Source organism: Pseudonaja textilis, chromosome 2 (assembly GCF_049901715.1).
Source record: "Pseudonaja textilis isolate UNSWEBS1 chromosome 2, rPseTex1.2, whole genome shotgun sequence".
Classification (NCBI taxonomy): Eukaryota; Metazoa; Chordata; class Lepidosauria; order Squamata; family Elapidae; genus Pseudonaja; species Pseudonaja textilis.
The window spans coordinates 112932526-112956473 of record NC_141991.1 but is presented as its reverse complement, the minus strand read 5'-3'; the positions used below and the strand labels follow the sequence as shown (position 1 = coordinate 112956473).

The 23948-nt window shown below is 36.4% G+C and overlaps 1 protein-coding gene across 7 annotated transcripts in view; it reads right to left on the bottom strand.

The window, feature by feature from the left end:
• BAIAP2 (BAR/IMD domain containing adaptor protein 2) overlaps positions 1–23948 on the bottom strand; it is a 174017-nt gene that overhangs the window by 52343 nt on the left and 97726 nt on the right. For all 7 annotated transcript variants that reach the window (XM_087924959.1, XM_087924957.1, XM_026701780.2 and 4 more), the window contains exons 4-6: positions 21185–21246; positions 20370–20441; positions 19555–19692 (exon numbers count right to left, since the gene is read on the bottom strand). In XM_087924959.1, the coding sequence (XP_087781085.1) occupies positions 19555–19692; positions 20370–20441; positions 21185–21246 (272 nt within the window). The remainder of the gene's footprint in view (positions 1–19554; positions 19693–20369; positions 20442–21184; positions 21247–23948) is intronic.

Genomic DNA, 23948 nt, shown 5'->3' with positions numbered 1-23948 from the left:
TGCTGGAATCAGCTTGCTCCAATGGAAAAGCAAATTCCCAAATTATCATACTAGACAGGAATAGGGAGAGAAAAAAATAGGCCCCTTTCCCTGTCTGAAAAGTGCAATATAGAGTATTATGTAAAAATGCAAATTCTTAAAACAGACAATTGTGGAACAACCATCTGGGAATCCAGCTTCATAAAGCTAACAACAAAGGGCTGTTCCAGGAAAAAACATCTGAAAGATTAATCCCAGAATTTTTAGAACTCAAGAAGAAAATGTACACAATCCGAAGGAAAAGATCCTGCTATATTCCATTCACACACATATCATTTTTAAAAAAATATATCCAACTGACTTATTCTTTTGTTGTTGAATCTTCGCTAACCTGTCATTTGGGGAAAGTAGTTTAACCAGTCTGAAGAATATTGGCCTTAGAACAGAATATAAAAAATGAAAAAGGAATATGTATGTTATGTTATATTCATAAGCTTATGAGTTGAATGAATTTGTTCCTGACTGGTTTATCCACAGTTTTTCTTTTTCTTTTCTGATGTGTTTCATTTATTACACTTCATTACTGCATTGAGGTTTTTATTGTGTTGAGTCGGTTTATGTGTGATGGTTAGTCATATACAGGAAAACTAATAAAGAAAGAATTATGCTGATCAGTAGGCATCTGCCTAACATAAATGAAGAACAAAGCAAATTTATGACACCGAATTTACAAAGAATATAACTGTTGCTGGTAACAACTCTCCACTGCTTTGCTTACTGACTTTATTTAAGGAAGATAGAAATAAAAAGCTTATGAACAATGCAGGTAATTGTATGTCAGGTTTATAAGCAACAATTTGAATTGTTGACTATGGCCAGTAAGTATAATCCCCTAAATCAGGGGTGTCAAACTCAAGGCCCGGGGATTGGATGTGGGCTGCAGGGTGCTTAGATGTGGCCTGCGGGGCTACTCTGGAAACAGCAAAGGACCGGCCCATGATGCCTCTGCCATGAAAACAGAGCTTGGGAGCCCATTTTTGTTGGCAGAGCGCTCGAGCCACCATAGACGTGCCCCGACATGAGTGATGTTATGCCCACCCTTGCCACACCTACCCCAGCCCGCTGAGGTCAAACACAACCCTGATGCGGCCCTCAATGAAATCAAGTTTGACACTCCTGCCCTTCTTACCTTATCCCCAGGTAAGAAACATTTTATAAACTTTGGGATTTTAAGACCACAAATTACTCAACATATGTGTTTTTATTTCTAAGGTCAAAAAAGCTATACTGCCCTAGGGATAATAGCAGTTGAGGCAGAGTGGAAAAATGGAATTTGGATTTTGAAGTTTTGAGCTCCATTCCTGCAGCCCACTGGAGTAGTTCTCCTCCTTGTATGGAGGATACCTGAACACTTCTGGTGGGTTGGAGAAATGGAGCTCAAATCCCAATGATCTGTTCCTGCAGCCTGCCAGAACAGTTCTTTTCCGTGCATAGAAGGGAGCTGAACTCAGGAGGCAGCTCTTTTGTTCCATTCACTTAATAACCTGGGAGATGGTTTAATGACCGCAACCGGGAGTGCCAGGATTGCAGACACTGAGTGCAGCTGTCACGTGTGTGTCTTGCTTAACAACCATTTCTCTCAACAAACAAGATTCAAGTCCCAATTGTGGCTATAAGTCTGTAATCTACATAAAAAGAATTAGAAAGAGGGAAAAATAGGAAGATAAATAACTCATCTACTGAAGAGAAGGCTGTGTTGCAATTTTCCTTTTGTTTTTAAAAAGGTAAAAAAATATAGAGATGATATTGTGACATTCATAACAATTCACGTCATACAAGCTTGTGAGTTTCGGAACATATTTGCAATCACATTTTCCAAACAAAAACCTGGCTTTGTCTCATGTATAAAATATAATTTGTGGAATCAGGGACATATTAAAAAACACACTGCTGCATAATTTGCAAAAATTGTTAACTGGTATATATCTAAAATATTAAGAAGACAGTATTTGTATCACAAATACCTACAGTACAGTGAATCAAATCATACAGTAGAAGATTAAAAGGGTAGTTAATCTATTTCCTTCACTACACTTTCCAAAATAGCCAAAGTACTATTTATTTTAAATATTTGCAATGCTGACTCTTGGCCTTCTCCCAATCATGATTGGGTTGTTTTTTTGTTTTGTTTTTTTGGTTGCTGTTGGATGAATACAAATTGTCTTCTAACATGGGGTTTCCAACTTTGGCAACTTTAAGCCTGGTGGACTTCAACTCCCAAAATTGTGGGAGTTGAAGTCCACCAGGCTTAAAGTTGCCAAGGTTGGAGACCCCTGTTCTAGCACATGTTAAAAGGGAAAAACCTCTTCTTTTCAGACTGGATGCTAACTTCCCCAGAACCCGAGGGAATTGGCTGAAGGGCAGCCTAACCAATGAGTATAAATCCATATTACAGCAAGGAGAATTTCACAGATGCCAATTGCCTTTGAAGTCCAAATTACTTGCCTTTCTAGTTATAGGGTGCAATGCTTAACTCTCCACCTATTCCAAAGAACTTAGAAGATGAAAGAGAGGTGGCTGCATTGAAAGATGAAGAAAAAAGAATCATATGCAGATATTTATTCCGTCTTAATTTGTCCTGAGAGGTGAAGGCAGCCCAAAGTCAGGAGAATATTTTTACTGCTATTTTACACCTGACCTTGAAGCTGCTTGCTTGTGATTAATAGTAGTGCATTTTTAGCAGGACGTGGTTTGGTTGGCTCCTGACAAAAATTATTCTGAAATGTATCAAAAACTTTTACATGTCTTGTCAGGAAATATGTAGAAACTGTCTTGAAGGTTTTGGCTCTTATTCAGCATTATTATAAAATGAAATTGGATCTTTTTTTATATCAAACAGAAAAAAGGGAGCAAAAGATTATGCTGACATAATCTAAAATTTAAACAACTGTTATAGTTGTTTTTTATTTCTATTTTATTTCTATTTCTATTTTATTTTTTATTTCTATTTTTATTTTATTTCTGTTTTTAAAGTTATAAAACAAATTAAGGATATGGAATTGAGTGAAAACATAATCATTTGGTACAGATTGAAACATTTTACTTGAGGCCTGTTCCCGGGGCACCCATGATTACATGTAGATGGAGGGTATAATTTATTAGTTCAGAGACTGTACAATACAGAAGCAGAAATACTAATTACAAAATGAAATTGTGTGAGGTAGGCATCATCTATTTTTTGTATGAGGAAAGTAAGTTATCATTTTGTATTAAACACTCAACTGCTAGGGAAATGTAGTCATCCTGTTACTTCTCACCTTACGACTGCAACTGGAACCAAAATTTCCATCGCTAAGCATTGTGGTTGTTAAGGGTGCATTTCAAATACCCCAAATTTTAATCACATGACCATGGGGACACTACAATGATCATAAGTGCAAGAACAAGTCACAAGTCACTTTTCAGACCTTCATAACTTCAAAGGCTTGTTAAATGAATGGATGTAAGTTAAGGACTACTTACAAAAATAGACTGTGTGACAGCAATTGCATGCCAAATCAAATAACAAGAAAAAAATCAAGGAAACAGTTGGTCCACTAAAGAGAGAAGACGGCAAGGAAGTAACAGGCAACAGAGAGAAAGCAGAACTGCTTAACTCATTCTTTGCATCGGTCTTCATGCAAAAAGAAACTATAGCTCAACCCACCAAAAACATAACTATAAAAGACAGACCGGAAATAAAAGTTAAAAGAAGCAAAAAAAATAGTACGAGAACACCTGTCTGATCTTGACGAACACAAATCACTGGGGCCTGATGGATTACATCCCAGAGTTTTAAAGGAGCTGGCAGAAGTCATCCCAGAACCACTGCACCATATCTTTCAAAAATCCTGGAGCACGGGGGAACTACCAGAGGACTGCAAAAGAGCTGATGTGATTCCCATCTTCGAAAAAGGAAAAAATATAGACCCAGGAAACTATTGGCCAATCAGCCCAACATCAATACCCGGGAAGATACTGGAAAAGATAATAAAAAAAACAGATCTGCCAACATCTAGAAACAAGTAAGGTAATAACTAACAGTCAGCATGGGTTTGTTAAGAACAGATCATGCCAAACCAATCTTATTTCATTCTGCAACAGTGACTAAATTAGTAAACCAGAAAAATACTGGGGACATAATATCTTTAGATTTCAGCAAGGCATTTGATAAAGTAGACCACAACCTACTTCTTAGTAAACTACAAAAAAGCACCACCACTAGATGGACTCACAACTGGCTGGCAAACCGTACTCAATGAGTAGTTCTTAATGGGTCTAAGTTTACATGGAGGGAAGTAAGCAATGGGGTGCCACAAGGTTCTGTCTTAGGCCCAGTACTCTTCAATATCTTCATTAACGACTTAGATGAGGGAATAGAAGGGGAACTTACCAAATTTGCAGATGATACTAAGCTGGCAGGAATAGCTAACATCCAAGAAGATCCAGATGGATCTTGACAGATTAGAACACTGGGCCATATCTAACAAAATGAAATTCAATGTAGAGAAAAGTAAAGTCCTACACTTAGGCAAGAAAAACCAAAAGTACCCATATAGACTGGGTGAAACCAGGCTCAATAGCAGTAACTGTGAGAGGGATCTTGGAGTCTTAGTGGACAACCAGCTAAATATGAGCCAGCAGTGTGCAGCAGCAGCCGAAAAAGCTAATGCAAATCCTAAGTTGCATTAACAGATGGATACAGTCAAGATCAAGTGAGGTACTAATACCACTCTATAAAGCCTTAGTAAGACCACATCTAAAGTACTACATCCAGTTTTGGTCACCACATTATAAACAAGATGTTGAGACTCTAGAAAAAGTACAGAGAAGAGCAACCAGGATGATTAGGGGACTGAGGACTAAAACATTCGAAGAATGGTTACAGGAACTGGGCTTGGCTAGTCTATTGAAGAGAAGGACCAGGGGAGACATGATAGCAGTTTTCCAATATTTGAGGGGCTGCCACAGAGAGGAAGGATTTAAGCTATTTCCTAAAACACCCGAAGGCCAGTCAAGGAATAATGGATGGAAACTGAACAAGGAGAGATTTAACCTGGAAATAAGGAGAAACTTTCTGACAGTGAGAACAATCAACCAATGGAACAGCTTGCCCTCAGAAGTTGTAGGAGCACCATTACTTGAGACCTTCAAGAAGAGATTGGACTGCCATTTGTCAGAAATGGTGTAGGGTCTCCCGCTTGTGTGGAGGGTTGCACTAGATGACCTATAAGGTCCCTTCCAACTCTGATTATTATCTGTTATCTTTATATTCTATATATTAATTAAAAGCAAAACAAGGCAATTAAAGTAATCAGAAATGGTCAGCTGTAAATGAAAATTCTTGTGGTAATGAAATATTTAATAGAAAATAGAGTAAAAACTAAGTATTTTAAGTATTTCAAGTAATCAATGTTTTAGACATTTGGGGATGTTTTACATATTAATATATTATTTTAATTTATAAATTAGATAAATCTGTTTTCCAAGGAATGCCATTTTTTTTTGTTTCTCATTCAATCTTCCAACAAGAACTTTTAAATTGTTAATATATTTTTATAGATTATGTATAAAGTATATCTCTACTAAATACTAAACAATATCTCTACTAAATATTCCCTGTGGAGCTGCTTAGTGTGTCTTTTCAAGTTTTCCAATGATCTGACTCTAGAAATTTATACATAAAAATTTTTCAACTGGTTTTTGAAATAGAATTCAATATTAAAGCTTTTTGGGAAATTATCATCTTAGTATGTTGAAAGGAAACAAAAAGAAATAACCAGCTTCAATCAAATTACAAGGTCTTTTATTATTCCAGGCCTTAAAATATTTTTTATTAGTTTATCCCTTGTAGCTCTTCAAAATAATAAACAGAGGATCTGTTATACAACAGCAAAGCAGAATTTGTTCAACTGACTAAAACTGTTTCATTCGTAAATGAACAGGTTTCAATTTATCATAATCTGGATGTTGCAAAAATATGTACAGTTAAAAATGACAGTGAATGAATTTTGAACAAGGATATGCAAAATAACTGAATTATTTAAACAGGATTATTACTGTTTATTGATTTAATGATCTCACAAAGTATTATACAAATTGGAATCTTTTAAAGAACTTTTCAGTTAGCTTATTTATTTTTCTTTTTAGACTATATATTTATTATGGTGATATTTTTAATTTGCATGTCACAGTTATATACAGTATGTTAAAATATTATTTATAATTATAAATGATTACCAAGTCCAGATCAATTCGCGGAATCCAGACTGAAATCTTATTTTGGAGCAGTATCATTTCGCCTGTTCATTGACATTCATTGTTGGTTATGTTTAAGCCAAAGCAACAGATGTTCACATAATTGTTTGACTGACAAAAGCACATTGATATTCATGAACCTGTAGTAAAGAAACATGGCAGGGATTTTTAAACCTTACAGAATTGTGACAATACATGAATTGGCACAATAAATAAGAGATTAAATAATGAATGAAAATTAGATGATTTATTTCTGATAGTTGGATATCCCATCTTTCCATCATGGTACACCATACTTTGTTCTTCTATTTCCCCCCATAACTATCACCTTCTGAGGTAGATTGGGCCGAGAGAGAAGAACTGGCCCCAAATAACTCAGAACCTCTATTTCGTATGGCAAATATATAGGTTGGAACATTTTTCAAAACTTGTTCTGAGCCTTACTCTCTTCTTCGCACAGTCCGCTAAAGATTTATCCAAATGATGCAGGACAAATCCTGTTCTACTTGCACAATCATTTAGAAAAACTACGCAACTCTTCTCACCCAAGTTGCTTGCCATGACTCACAGCTGAAGTTGAGGTTTAAGATTTATCAAGTCAGAAATGCAGGAGCCATTTAGTTAATTCAAATATAACCTGTAGGATACATTTAATTTGGTTTTAAAATCTGTTTGAATATTGTTCACAACTTCTGTTTCTGTATTTCAGCCAGCATTTTCTTCCAACAGCTCTATATAAGAGGTACAGAGCATGACAATCAGTGTTTTAAGAGATAGTTTGTTAGAATTTGATGGACCAGAATAAAATCTTATATATTAAATAGGGCCACAGGAGAATGCTCGCACCTGATACTAAAGGTTATTAATTGGGCTACCAATTGTTCCTTGTTCCCCAATGAATGACAAAGTAGATATTGAACTATATCTGGGCTTTTAACTTATATTTTTTTTATTAATGTATGTTACATAAATGCACATGGCCTGGTTTGAGCTGGCTTTCCGATTTGTCAGCATTCCCTGGCTAATAACTAAAATTATTTCTTCTTCTGGGAATTTCAAAATGAGGCTTCAATTATGGAAATTGTGTAAGAAGTCTAGATTAGTTGAACAAATATTGCTGAAGCAAGCAGTCAGAGAAGACATGCCTCAAGTATCCTGAAAGGAGAAAGCATATTAATGCTTAATTCCATGACAGATCGCAGTCAGTCCATTTAATATGATCAATATTTTCATACCCGAACATGAAAAATGACCATATGAGACTAAGGCATTCCTTAGAACAGACCATTCAGTGCCACTGTAACTTTGAACAGTGACTAAACTAACTGTTGTGAGTTGAAGGCTACATGTACATACTGTTATTGCTTCTCTCTTTTCATCACAGGGAGTATTTTCACAAGGAGTCTGAAAACATTTTTATCCCTCACAGAGGATAGCGCTTTTATGACACAGGCATCCAATGACACTACTGCACGCCAATCTGCTAAGAGCACACGAATGGTCAGATCGCCCCAACAACTCCTTTAATGAGCCTTTGTCAGTGCAGTCAGGCTCTAAGATGAGACAAGTAACAAGCTAGATATTTTCTCAACTCTTTTAGGATTTGACTCTTCACTGTCAAGGCCAAGTGGAATAGAGAACAGATCACCAAATGCACCTTAATTGATGACTCTAAGCACCTGGTTTTTGTTCAGTTGTGCCACTGATCCTTTCATGCTTTCCAACTCCAAAGGCTGTAAAGCTATATTTATAGCTTGAGAGGAAGACCCCTAGGAGCAGATGTAAGGAATTCCAAACGACTAGACATGGAAACATTATGGTGCAGAAATATCTTTAAAAGAATTGGCTCACTTAAGTACTTTTTATCAAACCGGGCAGAAAAAGAACTAGAAAATATAAACCATACACATCGCTAGACAATGAAAGGCCTTCCTTCCTGATGAAACAACTGATCTTATGGCTTTGGGAGTAAGCTTTATTTACTTCTGAGTAATCACACACACAACATCAGGCTATAAAAGTTGTGGGTCTAGCAAGGAATCGCCTTAAGAATTAGCATCACAGGTTGAGCTTGGGCTATGCTAGAAGGATCTGTTTGTTTTCTAAACATGCTTGACAAGATGTCTCAACAGGGTATAACGTTCCTTTGTGAGCTGTCATCATCTGTCCATTGTTACGCACACTCCATTCAGGGTCCGGATACCAAAGAGCTGCTCTAACCAAGCTAAATAATTAGTCATTTCATGGATAGAAAGGTCCAGAATATTATGTTTAGTAACACTGAAATATTGAAACATTGTCTCCCAGAGACCATGGAGGATAGGGAGTGGCCTGATGTGGCCTGATCCATGGGGCTGTGGGGAGTTAAGCATGACCTAGCAACTGAACAACAACAACAACAACAAAACAGCAACAACAACAAAGACTGAAATAGCTAAAGGTAACATAGGTAGTCCTCGGATTCTGACATTAACTGGGACCAGGATTGCCTGGTCACTAAATGGTGTGGATGTAAAGCACAGTGAAAAGTGACTGCATTGCTTAGCACCAGCAGTTCCATTGCCATTGTAACCACAAGGCAGGATTCCCAAACAAAGAGAACAGAGCTGCTGTGGGGTTTTGGAAAGTGCCGCTGGGGTTGGGGGAGAACAGTGGAAGTCTTAGGAGAGCTAATGTAGGGGCGTACATGAGTTGAGGAAGGTCAGGGGAGGGCTTGGGTGGCCTGGCAAAGGTCATACACAAGCACTGAAAGATTGGGAAGGGATGGATGGCGCAGCAAAGGTATAGCCAATGGAAGGCCAGGGTGAATTGGAACTACCAGAGTGATTTTTGGTCTTCCCAATTGGCTTCCTCACTTTGTTTGTAGGAAGCTGGCAGGGAATGTTGCAAATGAGCATGTGATCTGGGATGATGTAACCTTCGTAAGCGTGAGCTGGCTGCCAGGTGTCCGAACTGTGACCATGTGACTTCAGGGGCACAGAGACAGCAGGGATTTTGAGGACCAGTTGTAACTATCACTTGTTCAGTACTATTGCAACTTTGAATGGTCACTGAATCAATGGTTGGTAAGCAAGGAGTACCTGTAAAAGACAAGGATTGAATAAAATTCAATATATTTGTCCTTGGCCAAAGATACAAAATTACTTATCTACCATCAAAGTCTGTGAAGAAAGGAACACCAGCATTTGATAAGTATTGTTACCAAGTCGGTTTCCATCACACACAATGTAATGCAATGAATAATCATATAGTACAAAATATTGTTAACAGATGATAACTTCTTTCAATGTTGTTTCTACTCATGGGGAAACATGTTGCCTACAAGCGACTGGTTCACGTAGACTTAAAGGAAGGAAACAAGACTGTTCCGCTGTGGCTAGTGTTCATTTTTTCTAGGTATGTTAGAGAAATCTGTCAAGGCTTATTTCCCAAGCGAAACAGAGGGATCCACCCAAGCGGATGAAGATGAATGAACATATAACCCAAAGATTCTGCTGTGGTTCATTTTGAAATAGATCTTAGATCTAAGCAGTATCCAGAGGGGTAAAAGTACACATGCCAGAGAACAACTAAATACTAAATTCAAGACTGGAGAATAAATATTCTCCCAAAGTAGTAAATATTGAGAACCAGTCCTTGATGCATAAATTTATTTCCAACTCTATTAAATTCCATAGAAACAGAAATTTGGTGTAATTCTATGATGCTAAAGGGTTTTCCTCCAACTGGGAATCCGAACCTCACTGCAATAAATAATGTATTGAAGTTTACATTTCATGCGCATGGCAACCAATTCCTAAAACAGCATTCCTATTTGGAATAGCAATTTCAAAGTTGTGTTTAAGGACAATAATCCTTTTGAAGTAACACGGCTTGCTGAAATTTTCATATGACCGAGCAAAGCAACCAGAGAACAGCTGTTAGGTTTTTGATATGTTAGGCTTGCAAACCAAAGTTTGGATATTTATTCAACCTTGTCATCAGAGCAGCCGTTTGTCCTTTTTTCATAAAGCAAGGGCTTTTTTTTAATGCTTCGGGACAATGACAAAATGTTATATTTTGCAAACAATGGCAGTGCACAAAAAACAGCTTTTGAACTTCCTGGGGTCCCAAAATATCAAAACAAGAAATTCACAGAATCTGAATTGTGGATGTTTAACCGCCAGTTAAATAAACATGTCTACTAAAGCAAAGTCTAGGATTCTTCCTAAGTAGTAACATATGACTTTTCTGCAAATAGATTGGGGTTTCTCTCTCTCTCTCTCTCTCTCCCTCCCAATAGTGGGGGGAGTATGGCTGGACAGGTATGTGACATCTTTTGCCAACTGGACAGGGTGGGAGGGAACTGGAGTGAAAGTATTCGAAAGTCATTAAAGTAAAGCAAGGCAAAGAGACATTTAGGGTGTATGCTGCCTCCAGTCTCAGCAGTCTTCCATTTATATTGACAGTCTAAATCCACAGTTGCTTTCCACCAGTTTTAGGAAGAACTGAAAAAGTTCCATAAGCTCAGAGCATCTGTGTGGAGTCTTGTGCCAGAAAGGGAGTGGCATTGTTTTTAAAATAACTACTGTCAACTATACAACCACACTTCCATAGGAAAAAAGAAAGGGTGTTAGTGAAAGATCAGAACACACACAGGATGGAATTGCTGTAGCAGGTTGGCAATGGAACCCTGTCTTTACCTTCATTGTTAATAATTAGGAGCATACCCACTTACTCACAGCCCTACCAGTCACTTACTGCGGCACCTGCTCTCTGAGACAATCTCCCTCTTGCTCTGACTGGCCCCAACCCTGCTGCTGTTTAAAAAGGAATTAAAACCTTGTCTTTTTCCTCTGGAGCTATGGTTGGGGTGTCCCACCCAAAGAAAAGAAGCAACTATGCCCTATATTCATTTTAATTGAACTGTCTATTTGTTTTGGCTTATTTTTGGTTTACTGCAACCCTCCTAGAATCACAAAGTGGGACAGCCAAATAAATTTCATAAGGAAGCACATTTTGAAATAAAGATATATAATTCTTAGGCAACTGATACACATCAAAGAGGTTTGGTGAATTCAAACAAAAAGCGGGACAACTGCTTGTCATGTGCGATTTGGAAATCGGTATTTGATGTAGTGGTTAAGGCATCAAGCTAGAAACCAGGGGACTGGGAATTCACCTTAGGCATGAAGCCAGCTAAGATTATCTTTAGCTAGTCTCTATTTCTCAGCTCTAGAAAGAAGGCAGTGGCCAACCACTACTGGAAAATCTGGATTGAGTGCAAAGTTGTTGTTTTTTTCAAGTGCAACATGGGCTGTTTCAAGTATCTTGGATATACTGAACTGAAAACCAAGCTGTTCCAAAAGCAAAGATCTTTTTATATCAAATGTTTCCAGAATATTTCAGGACAGCCCATCTGGTGCAATTTGTGATTTAAGTTAATAATTCTTTCATAAATCCAGTTATAGGACTCTTAACACAGAATGATTCCATTGTTTTCATGCAAGAAGACATTACAGGTAGTCCTTGACTTACCACCATTCGTTTAGTAACCATTCAAAGTTATAACAGCCCTGAAAAAAAAAAGACTTTTAACTGTTTTTCACACTTACGACTATTGCAGCACCTCCATGGTTTCTTGATCACAATTCAAACACTTGGCAACTGGCATGTATAAATGACAGTTGCAGTGGCCTGGGGTCAAATGATCACCTTTTGTAACCTTCTGACAAGCAAAATCAATGGGGAAGCCAGATTTACGTTACTAACTGCAGTGATTCACTTAACAACTATGACAAAAAAGGTCGTAAAATGGGGCAAAAATGTACTTAATAACTATCTTGCTTAGTAATAATTTTTTTTGGCTCAATTGTGGTCACACATTGAGGAGTACCTGTATTGCATAGGTCAATGGACAAAAGCATTTATGCTTTTCTTTTTTTTAAAAAAAACACCCTATTTATAGTGTAAAGAAAATGTTTGTTGGGGAAAAAAAATGTTGACTTAGCACAACCTTTGATGCTGTCAGTCAATTGTCGACATTTGGTATCCTCTTTGTGCTGGTACTACAACCCTCAGATTCCCAGAAAGCATAATGTTCCAATATCAAATATCCACATTTCAGCAATATATTCTTATGCGTTGTTAGGAAAGCCGGAATTTATGATTCTACTAGTTGTGGGCAGGTTGGGGAAGAGCACTCTAAATTACATCTACAATTGATACAGATAGAAAAATTTGCTCATAGTTATATTTACACATATTATCATTCGACAGAAGAACATTTAACATCAAATACGAGTGGAGAAAGATCTAATGGATGTATATCTTTTCCCTTGTCAATTGAAATGAGATTCTTTGGCCATGGTATTTAAAAAATAAAAAGTCTTTAGTCTTTATAAAGTAAAAACTCCATAGTCTTTATTATTTATTTACTGGGTTTAAATTCTCCTGAAAGTTGTGGGTACAAAATTTAAATTTATTTCATCCTTATCAGAGATATTGTATGTGAGTTCTGATTAAGCAGCTCAGGAAATGGTATTGTTCTGTATAACAAGTCCTGGAAACAGTTCTATTTTAGAATCCGAACACTGAAATAAACTTGTAAGCTCTATCCTAGTAAATCCTTGGGTAAATATAGAAAAGCAACTTCCTATATGGGCCATATGTAACTTGTTATCTATTTCTTAAATATGTTTTCATTTACCCTGTGCTTCTTCACTAATTCTTCTGGTTATTTGGAGGGAAGTAGCCAGCTAATCTACTCTTCCACTACAACTTATTGAAATACAATAACAGTGACTATATCTAACATTATTTGAGGGCACCATTCTCATATAAGGTTATTTTCTTTCTCCTTCCTCTACAGCCTTCCATCTGCCTCGACTCTGCTCCAAGAGATGCCTCACATCCCTCTACAGCACATGTGTGGCACCTATGGATTTGCAATAGGGACATTTTTTTTACTTTAGTCTACAATTTACATATATTTTATTTATCAGATTTATATGGTTATCCATCTCAGAATGGCATACAGCAAAAAAAAGCATCACATATCCTGAAACAATCATAAATCTTAAATACATTCTATGCAATAATTGTAAGAACCATAATCTCAGAGAAAGGACTAGTTTCCCACTCCCCCACCCCCCAAAAAAACACATCAAATGTGCAAAACCTTAATGGAAATTTTAAGGTGCTTTCGATAACAGCAAATATTTAAATCTTCTAAAACAGGGGTCTCCAACCATGGCAACTTTAAGACTTGGGGACTTCAACTCCCAGAATTACTTTGCTGGCTTTGCTGGCTGAGGAATTCTGGGAGTTGAAGTCCACAAGTCTTAAAGTTGCCAAGGTTGGAGACCTCTGTTCTAAAACACATAAAGAATTGGTGTTGAAACATTAGTATGTGAATAGTACAAGTGTTAAGCTGTTCCTTAAAGTAGCTGTGAAATTTCATAGCTGAGAATTACCTTCCCTGCTGGACATCACTTGTTACCAAATGTTAATGCAGGTGGCCAACACACCCAAACACAAATGTTCCTCACTGGAAAATTGTTATAGTTGATAAGTTCTTCAACTGTGGTGTACGTTAGAATTTTGTGATGAAAATGTTTTCCAGTTGATCAATTTTGAGCATCAGATTCCAGGATTTATTTATCTGGATATTCCTTCAGAAAACAGTTAGGATGCCTGTTCCAGCTTCTAAGTTTGGAGCCTGTCTTACATCACAAGGACAATTCTGCATTTAAAACTCCAACATGAATGGTTTTACTTTTACAATCTTCTTGGCAGCGTTTTTTGCTACCCCTACCTTATAGATCAAGGCTAAGGAATCAATGGTTGAGCTGAAAAGTCAGATCCAGCCTCCTGCTGCCTGAGCAGGTCAGCCAATGTCAAGAGCCCAACTTAGGTTGGGAACTCCCATTACTTGCAATCATCCACTTTTTAATTGAGCAAAAAGATAGGAGACATTCTTCTGATTTTTCATGCAAGAAAAATTCTTTAAAATAAAGCAAGACTGCAAGAAGTACTATGTCCCCCATTATCCCCCCAAAGTATAGAAGAATATTAGAGGCTGGACTGTACAAAGGACTTCTAAGAGCTGCTCTATAAAGTGTATTAATACAAACCAAGTACAGGTAATATACAGTATAACTTACAACCATTCACTTAGTGATAATTTGAAGTTACAAAGACACTGAAAGAAGTAAAACTTCCGGTTTGAAGGGCTTCAGTGACAGACAGGAATCCGGGATCGTGTGCAGTTTCTGCCTGGGCTCGCCACTGGAGCACCCCAAGCCAGCTGGTTTCAGGGCTAAGCGACACAGTAGAGGTGGTGAAGAGGGAGGAGACCGCCAGCAGGGTCGAGGAGAGCCGCATCTCTCCTCCTCAGCTGGCCATTACTCCCTTTCTTGAAGGCGGTAGGAGCGGTGGTCAGAAATGGCCACCTCAAAGAAGAGCTCAACTGGAAAAGAACGTGCAGGAGGAAGATAAGAAGTGAAAGTTTTGGCTGACTGGGCTAAGTTGAAAAAGCAACAAGTAAGGTTCCCTGGAATTTAAATTTTACAAGAAATAACACTGCTCCCAAAGAAGGGTCGGAAGCAGCGAAAGAAAGTGAAAAGGGAAAGGTTTGGCTTTTTTTTCTCTTCTCTCTCCTTCCTTATATTGACAACTAAGAGACCTAAATAAGAAATTGGAAAAATCTGCTTTGGCATCAATAGGCAATTAAGCTGAAAATATAACTAAATGCCAAAGGGACAATAAAGATTTCTGGACACTTAAAACTTTTTCTTCTATAAGCAGGAAGGGAGAGAAAAAGAATAAGGGCAGGATCTGGAAGAGGGAGGAGACTGCCTGGACTTTAAAAGAATCTAAAGTAAAATTTCAATAAGACTTCTAAAAGATGCATTTTAACTGAAACTTTGCAACTAAATAGTAACCCCAGGAAGAGAAAGTGGAAAAAAGAAAAAAGAAAGAGCAAAAAGAAACAGCTTGCGTGCATTTGGATTACTTGGTGACTTTTGGATTTTTGGTTATTATATTTGAATGACTAAAGTCAATCGGGTGGTTGTTTAAAAATTTCTACAATGGCATCACTTTTGGATGAATTGAAATGGGAACTTAAAAAGTACAAAGAAGATGCACAAGAAGGGAAGGGTTCTTTTGGCTTCATTTTTCAATTCTTAGAAATGGAGATCTGGAACTATGAGAAACAACAAGAAAAGACTGCAAAACAAGAAGACTGGGACAAAGAAGAAGCCATCTTTAATAAACAAGTAACTTTATGTGGGGAAGAAAAAGGAAAGGGGGGAAAGAGGATGGAGAATTTAAGATTTAAAAAAAAACCAAAAAAAGAAAAATAATTTGAAAAATAAGTATAATACTGGAAAGCAACAGAAAAGGGGAATACACAAGTGGGAAATTGAGGTAGAGAGAGACAAAGGGGTAAAAAGGGGAGAGAGAAGAAGAGAGGGAAGAAGGAAAGGAAAAGAAGTTACAAAGGTCTGGAGCAAGATATAAAGAAACAGGACCTATTTAGAGATAATGGGTGAAAATCTAACTGAAAAAGGGATTCTGTAAAGGTACATAAGATTGTATTGTTATATTTGTTATAGAAATAACTTTAGAAAGTTGGAAACAACATATGATTAGAATGAGGGATAAAATAATTACTGTAATTTAGTGAAATGTTGGTGAATAAAGTAAATGAAATAAAATAAATGAGAAAATTGAATTAGGAAGGAACGGGAACATTTTAATTAGTCAATGTTTTATAAAATATAAGTGAAGAGGGTTCCCATAGAAGTATATTTAACTGAAAAGTAACATGAAAAATGTTAAGACTTTAATGAATATTAATATTAATGATAGAATTGAATTGGAATGGAATGTTGTTTTAATTATATACATTTACAACTTTTTCTCTTTCTTTTCTTTTTTTAAGAATACTGTGTGTAGTTTAAGAATGTACCAAGCAGAATCCGAATGGAAGTTATGTATTATAGTGAGTGTTATAATTTTAGGGGAAAGATATAAAGGCGTCATACTCCAATCAGTAACTACAGGAGAAATTTTGTATAATGAGAAAAGATGATAGACAATTGAAACAGGACAGACAAAAAATATAAATATAATGATCTGAATTGAGATGAAATAAATAAAATAGAGAAAATTAAAAGAGGGGAGAAGCCATGTAGAAAATGTAAAATAGTAATAATATATGGAATAGAATGTAAAAATGAGCATGAACTTGAATTTGTGTCTGTATGAAGAAATGTAACCCGGGATTATGCTGCTTTCAAAAAAGATGTTTTATTTGTATTTCTTTTTGTGAAAACTCAAATAAAATTTACAAAAAAAGACACTGAAAGAAGTGACTTACGACCATTTTTCCAACAACTACTGTACCATCTCGATGGTCACATGATCAAAATTTGGACACTTAACAAGTGATATGTGTTTATGAAGGTTGTAGTGTCCAGGAATCATGGGATTTCCTTTTGCAACTTTCTGACAAGCAAAGTCAGTGGGGAAGCCAGATTCACTTAACAACCATGTTACTAACTTTACAACTGCAGCAATTCACTTAACTATGGCAAGAAAGTCAGTAAAATGGGGAAAAACTCACTTAACAGCTGTCTTGCTTACCAACAGAAATATTGAGCTCATTTGTGGTTGTAGTCAAGGATTGTACTTCTTTTTAAACCATTAAAGCAGACTTTTCTTCTGCAAGATTCAGGTGGCTCTTTTGAACATTGTCTACAATTATCTGCCTATGTACACACAAACAATATTTCATCAATGCTGGAACTGCCATTGAAACAAAGCGGTCGTGCTTTTACATTCTCCAGAAGGGTGTAAGGATAAGCTTCAATGCAGCAGCATAATCCCAGGAAATTTAAACAGAGGTCACACAATAATGCCCTTTGGGAAACTTTTCCTTCAGAAACATATTCTGAAATTTCTGCTCTAATACAGCTAAGAACACCTGATGGATCAAGTCACACACTATCTGAACAAGGAATATGAAATATCTGTTCCTCCTAAAAAATGTGGGAGTTCATATTTTAGCTTATTTCTTTTTTTCACCCAGTTCTTAAAAACAACTGGAATGTCTATTGCAAATAAATTAAGCAAGTAAACATGAAAGTACAAGGTAAAGAGAACATTTTATTTAATCAAAAGTAATCATGCCAAAGAAAAAGCATTGTGAAAGTTCACTGTTGTCACTCTGCTTAAACCAAAATGACTAGTGCTGGATATTCTGAAGTTTACCTATTATTTTACACTTCATTCTGCAATCAAATAGCTCAAGGCAACCTGAGAGGCAACTGCAAATAAAACTCTTCTGCTTCTCTTTTCAGGGCAGGCTGCCAATTAGGATTGAGAAACTTTATTATTTTTTTTCACACAATAAAATATCTGATGTTTCTTGGCATACCCTTTATATGGAACACTTGGCAATTATTTCTTATACCTGCATTTAAAAAACTGTGAAGGGTTGCTTATCTGGCATCTTAATAGAAATGCTCCAAGCACAGTACTAATCATGCACAATGGCTTAGATAACTTCATAAGTTAATTCCTAAGACTAGGATGGGCTACAGCAGTTCTGCACGTCCCAGAGGCTTCATCCTTTGCCTCTGGACTTAAGAGAAATGAGGAACGAAGGACAACTTCTGTGATGGTGCACATCCTAAATACAGGTTATGGAACATCTTGATCATTTACCTTCTAAATTTGATGAAATTTCAACTCTTAAACTCCCAAATTCCAAAGTTTATTTATTTTCCCTTTGTTTTGAAAAAGAACAGGTACCATTTTAAATGGTGATCAAACCCTTTTCACTATGTATTTGAGTCTGCAAATTAACCAAAGCAATAAGAATGGCTTGCAGTTAGGCGGCATTTACATTTAATAAATGAAATTATCTAATGGCAATAACAATTTCATTTCAGGATGCAAATTTTTATTCTTTTAGGTATAGTCTTCAAACAAACAAAATGCAGATTACCACATTTGCTCAATAAAATCAGCCAAAAGAATGATAGGATTAAGTTTGCACTGTGAATAGGGTTGTTTGCAGACCTTCCAGAGTCACTTAGGTGGGATAGGCAGTATAGAAATTTCATAAATAAAAATATCCAACAAGAACTCTAATATTAGTGGGTACTGTAACTTGACCTGTCAGTGCTAGAGAGGCCTATGGTTGTAGGCCTCAAATTGAAGTCTCTGGGCTCAAGGCATTAGTTTGATTAATGCTGTGAGTGGGAATTTGACTGCTATTTGGTTTTCCAAACCTCCTCTATTTGAAGCTTTTCATTTACTCTCCCTGAGTTTCCAATTCCTCCTTAGAAATTCTACCACAGCTTCTCCTAACCCCAAGAAGAAGGCTTGTGCTGCAGGCAATCTACACAGGAGTAATGATTTAATTCACCCTCAACCCATACTTTGTAGCAGGAGTCTCCAACCTTGGCAACTTTAAGTCTGGAGGACTTCAACTCCCAGAATTCCCCAGCCAGCAAAGCTAGGAATTGAAGTCCTCCAGGCTTAAAGTTGCCAAGGTTGGAGACCCCTGCTTTGTAGTAATATACAGCTGCTGAACCCATGAATCCGGTTCTGGAGTTGAATGTGTAGCTATTGCAGACAGAAGCATCAGACATTGTTGCCACAATGTTAACAAGGCAAGAAAATCTGGATCAACTTTTGAATCATTGCTTAGAAGCTTACCAAAATAGCAAAGGTTAAATTCAAAAAGCCTGAATAAAAGTAGTTTTCAGCAAACCAGATATAAGAATTGGAAAGAATCAGTTCCATTCTAAACAATGTATTGTATACACACACCAGTTTTTGGTTTTAAAATTCAGTGGACTCTTAGATATCAACAACCGGATCAGTTACCAATCTTTGGACTATTAGTAGATAAAATTCTTCACGCAACAGAATGTCAGGATTTACGGTTATATATCCACCTTTTAATCAATATGTCATAAAGAATAAAATAAAGCTGTACAATGTTCAAGATCTGCAATCCAAATAATTAACTTAGAAAAAATTCTTACTGACTGGAATCAAATTTACTCCCAAGGATATGTGCAAAGGATTGAACTTTTATATTCTTATGGCCATATTGGCTTTTATCATACAAAGGGATTCAAAGCCAACGCCAACTACTCCCACCCAAATTTGCTTCCATCTGTCATAGATCAACCCATAATGGTAATGTCAACCTACCAGTCAAATACAATCCCAGTTAGATGATGCCCCACCCATCTTATTAAATTATTAGCCTACCTGCAGCTCCTTCTCTGAATACTTCTGAGGATTTTTGCTTCCTTGGCTCTTCTTCCGAAGCTTCTTTAATTCACCCTGGCATTTCTCTACTCCGTCCCCTTTATTCCTTTGCTCGGTCTGGTACTTCTTTAGTGCAGCCTGAAACATGAAAGATGTGTGGGAGTGCTGAATAGTTGAAATAATAATAGGCTGAAGACATGGGCAGAGGTTTCCCTTTTGGGTAATGAGCACAGTTTATATGCTTCCTGCAGGCAGAAAGGTCTTAACCTTATACCTGCTGTAGAGGACATGTTTTGAATGAGGGTGCATTGATTAGAAACAAAAGCTGTCTTCCTTTGGGACATGCCAAGAAAGCATTTCCCATGAGTCCAGGGACTCTAATTCCAATACAGAATTCAATACATAGTGCAACCCTTTCTCCCCCCACATACTATGTGAATCTTCTTTAAAAATAGAAAAAAACTAAATGAGAATCCCTATGGCTTTAATTTTAACCACGAGCATCCTTAAAAATATGCAACAATTAAAGCATAATTTGTCTGAATAAAATGATCTTGAATAAATGTTTGTTTTTCTTACAGCACTTATTCCAATGCTTATTCAAATGATCTTGAATAAACATTTCTCTTAATCTGCATCTTGCAAAAACAGATGAAGGCACCTGCCAGTTCTTGCAAACTCATCCCTACTATAAGCAAAGTTTATAGTTTTGTTCACTGTCAGGTAGCTGAACTTTGGTAGCTTCATAATGCCATGCTAATAACTACATAGCTACTAATCCAATTGACATTCAGTAAAAAATGCTTACTACTTACGCTTAGATACCGTGAATCTAGCTCTACTTTCTGTTCAAGCTGTGTTAGTAGTTCATTGTGGAAGGACTTCAGCTGAGAAGTGAACCGAACAAGCATAAATATTATAATTTATCACTGGAGGAAAACTATAAATAAAAAGATAATCTACACTGATACCAAACAAATCATTACAAGTGGTTGATAATAGAAAACAGAATGGCAAATAAATATGGTAAAATGAAATGAAATAAAATAAAAGCAATGAAGCAGTAATGGATAATTGGAATAACAAGCAATGAACAGTGTAAGTAACATGGATGAATTCTCCTTTAGAGCACAGTTTTTGAAGATATTCTGTAGCTGGAGACTACTTGATTCAATTCTACCTTGAAAATAAAGAAGTGTAAGACATAAAAATAAACATTTCTCATTTCTAGTTAGTAGCAGGTTATCTGTTAACCAACTTCCCCACTAGGCTGAGATCCAACATATTTCTATGGAAAATAATCTCTATTTCTTATTCTTTTGAGTAAAGCTTAATTGGCCACTCTACTTGAAAGTCAGGGAGTAATTAAGGACATACCTCTCCTAATTAATCAGGAAGCTACTTGAAACCAATCAGATTTCTTGGACATTTCAAAAGCCAGCACATGACTTGCAATTTTGTTTGGCCCACAATTTATTCAATTGAGGTCCTTATTCTTACTTAAAGGATTTGGCAGCTATTCTACAGCAGATGTGTTTCAATTTTAAATCCATATGTATCAAAGGCTCTGCAGGCTACCCATTGGCCAGACTCTGCAAAAAGACAAGTTAATAAGTACACAAGCACTTACCATCTCTTCTAACTGATTTTGAATCTGTCTATGGACTTCAGCCATCTGGAACAGAACATCCCCTGGAAAAAAGTAAGACAAAAGAAGAGAGACTAAATAAAACAAATCCAAGAGACTGCTCTGTATCAACCTTCTCTCCCCCTCTCCACTCCCAAATGCAGCCTTAGTTAACAGTTTCCCTTTGCTGAAACAAAGAAAGCTTATTTCAAGGATTCATTTAAGTCTAATTTAGATTGGAAGTGAATATACAACAATGGCATCCAGCCAGGAGAATGAAGACAGGAAAAGCAAAATTGATCCTTGATGCCTGGCTGGTGTATGACAATAAGCAATGTAAAACATAGCGTAATATGCAATTAAAGCTGCTCTGACTTGCTCCACAAACTATGATTTATGTCTTGGTTTAGTTTACATGTGACTGCAACCAGTGCATGTTTTGCTCAGGCTACCAGATGGCCAACACTGCAATAGCTAAAGATGTTGTGCCTTGTGTTTATTGATGAATTCCCAAGAGAAGCAATAAAGGCTACACAGTTTTTTGCAAGTTATTTATTCCCTTGGAACCTCTCTTTCAGATCTTCAACAAATGAATTTTCCTAAAGAAGACACAGAGTCAACATTGGCCTCGCTCCCAGAGAAAAAAAGATCTGAAAAGTTAACCCTTTACAGTTTTGCTAAATAAAGGGCACCTGCCACTGCTCCCCCCCCCCAAACACATCCCATTTAGCAGGAGCTATTTGACACCAGCTGCCTTTTAAAGAATAATGGCTCCTTTCAAATATATGCACGTCTGCTATGGAAATATCTCCTATCTCTGATAATAGCTACTGCTAGCTAATTATATTTCAGTTAAGGAGAAAAAAATATTTGAAGCAGCAACAGTAGCGTAATGCCTTTATAAAGGTGGGTGCAATTTATATAAATATTGGAACGTTGCAATTCACAAGACAACCTGAAAAACTAGTAAATATCAAAATGTGCATCTTGGAATTTTGTTATTCTATTTACAATTGAACAATATGCTTAAAATTTGTGCACTGGGGAAACTGTACCAAATGTTAATTTAAGGAAAAGTATATATAAAAGTACTTGCAAAAATGTGCAATAGATTAGATGTGTACATTAGACATGTTCATGCAAATACATAAATATTTCTGCAGATGTTTTGAAGTTTTGGATGGATGGAGGGAGGGAGATGTTACCAAACAGAATTTACAGTCAGTGAAATGAAAAAAAATCCAATAAAAATACACTTGAATTACATGTTAGTCTTGACAAGAATTTACTAAAAAAATTTTTTCACAAAGCACTGATCCATTTCTGGAGGTCAGCAAAATTCTTCCAACAAAATAATATCAAAATGTGGAATGAGCACATTAAGCGTAGATATGGTGGAAATCCTATGCAGTTTGTCACAGATTTATACAGACATAGTTGGAAAGGGGCATTTTGGATATTGAACCCAAATGCCTCAGAACCTAAATGTAAGCATCCCAAACAGATGGATATCTAGTCTGACCCTGAACATATCCATTTCCTTTCCTACACTATTGGTTTCACTGCTACACTTCTTGCTAGGAATATATTTTTTTCTACCATTCACTTAGTTTTCCAGTAACTTAACTCTATTATTCCATGTTCTGCACTTTGACAGGCTAGAAAACAGATTATGCAGCTTCTTCTAGCATTCTTTCAGGTGTTTGAAGTGAGCTATTTATCTTCCTCATCCTCTCAAAGTTAAATATACCCTGTTTCTGCAATGTCTCTTCCTAGGCTCTATGAAAATTGGATCATCCTGTTTTCAGTTTCCTCAGCTTGTTTATCTGATTCCTTATCAATGTTTAAAACCAAATGCAAGATGTAAAATAGGTTTGATAAACACAGAATATAGTAATTACTTCCCATGATCTGGAAACTATATGACTGTTCTTAATGCCCTAGAGGTTAGAGTTTTGGGGCAGGATTAAAACTGTTTTTACTGCAAGAAGTGTTATGAGATATGTTATGCCACCTCTGGAATAAAGAGCTTGTATGTCCTGACTTAAGACTTTTTTTAATTAATGTGAATTTAGTTACATAGTTAACATACGAAATTTAGTTTCATCATTCCACTGTAGATCAGAATCAACAATAATATGACTTTGAATTAACTAATGTATACTGAAAACCATATTTCTTATTGGCTATGCTGCGGTGTTTATAGTCTTTTAACATAGAATAATTTCAATTTTCAGGCATACATTACTTAAAAGAATTATTATATCCATTTTTCAGTAATGGACTATTGATAAAATATTGTCTGTCAAAGTAGGAAGACAGATGATTTTCAAACAGTATGGCCAATGTTTTGGGAACTGTTTGATTCCATAAATCATTGGAGAGGCACTTTTTTTCTTTAAGAAAAATCATATCAAACTAGATATATCCATCTATATACCAATACATTGTTCTATTTCCATTGTAAAGAGTCTTGCTCTGTTAAATTTTATTCTGTTGTTTTTAGCATGTTTCCCTGATCTGTTTAAAATAATTTCCATCTCTTAAAACATTAACTATGTTGTATTATCTGATAACTTCATAAATTGTGCCTCCACCTCTTAAATCTTTAATAAAAATGTTGAAACTGCAAGGCCCAGGACTGAACCCTGTTATGCCAATCAATACCTCACTCCAATTTGACGTGGTATTATAGATACATATTTTGCTTCACTGTGACTTTTGAGCCAGCTATGTTTCCATTTAGTAATGACATTCAATGTACATT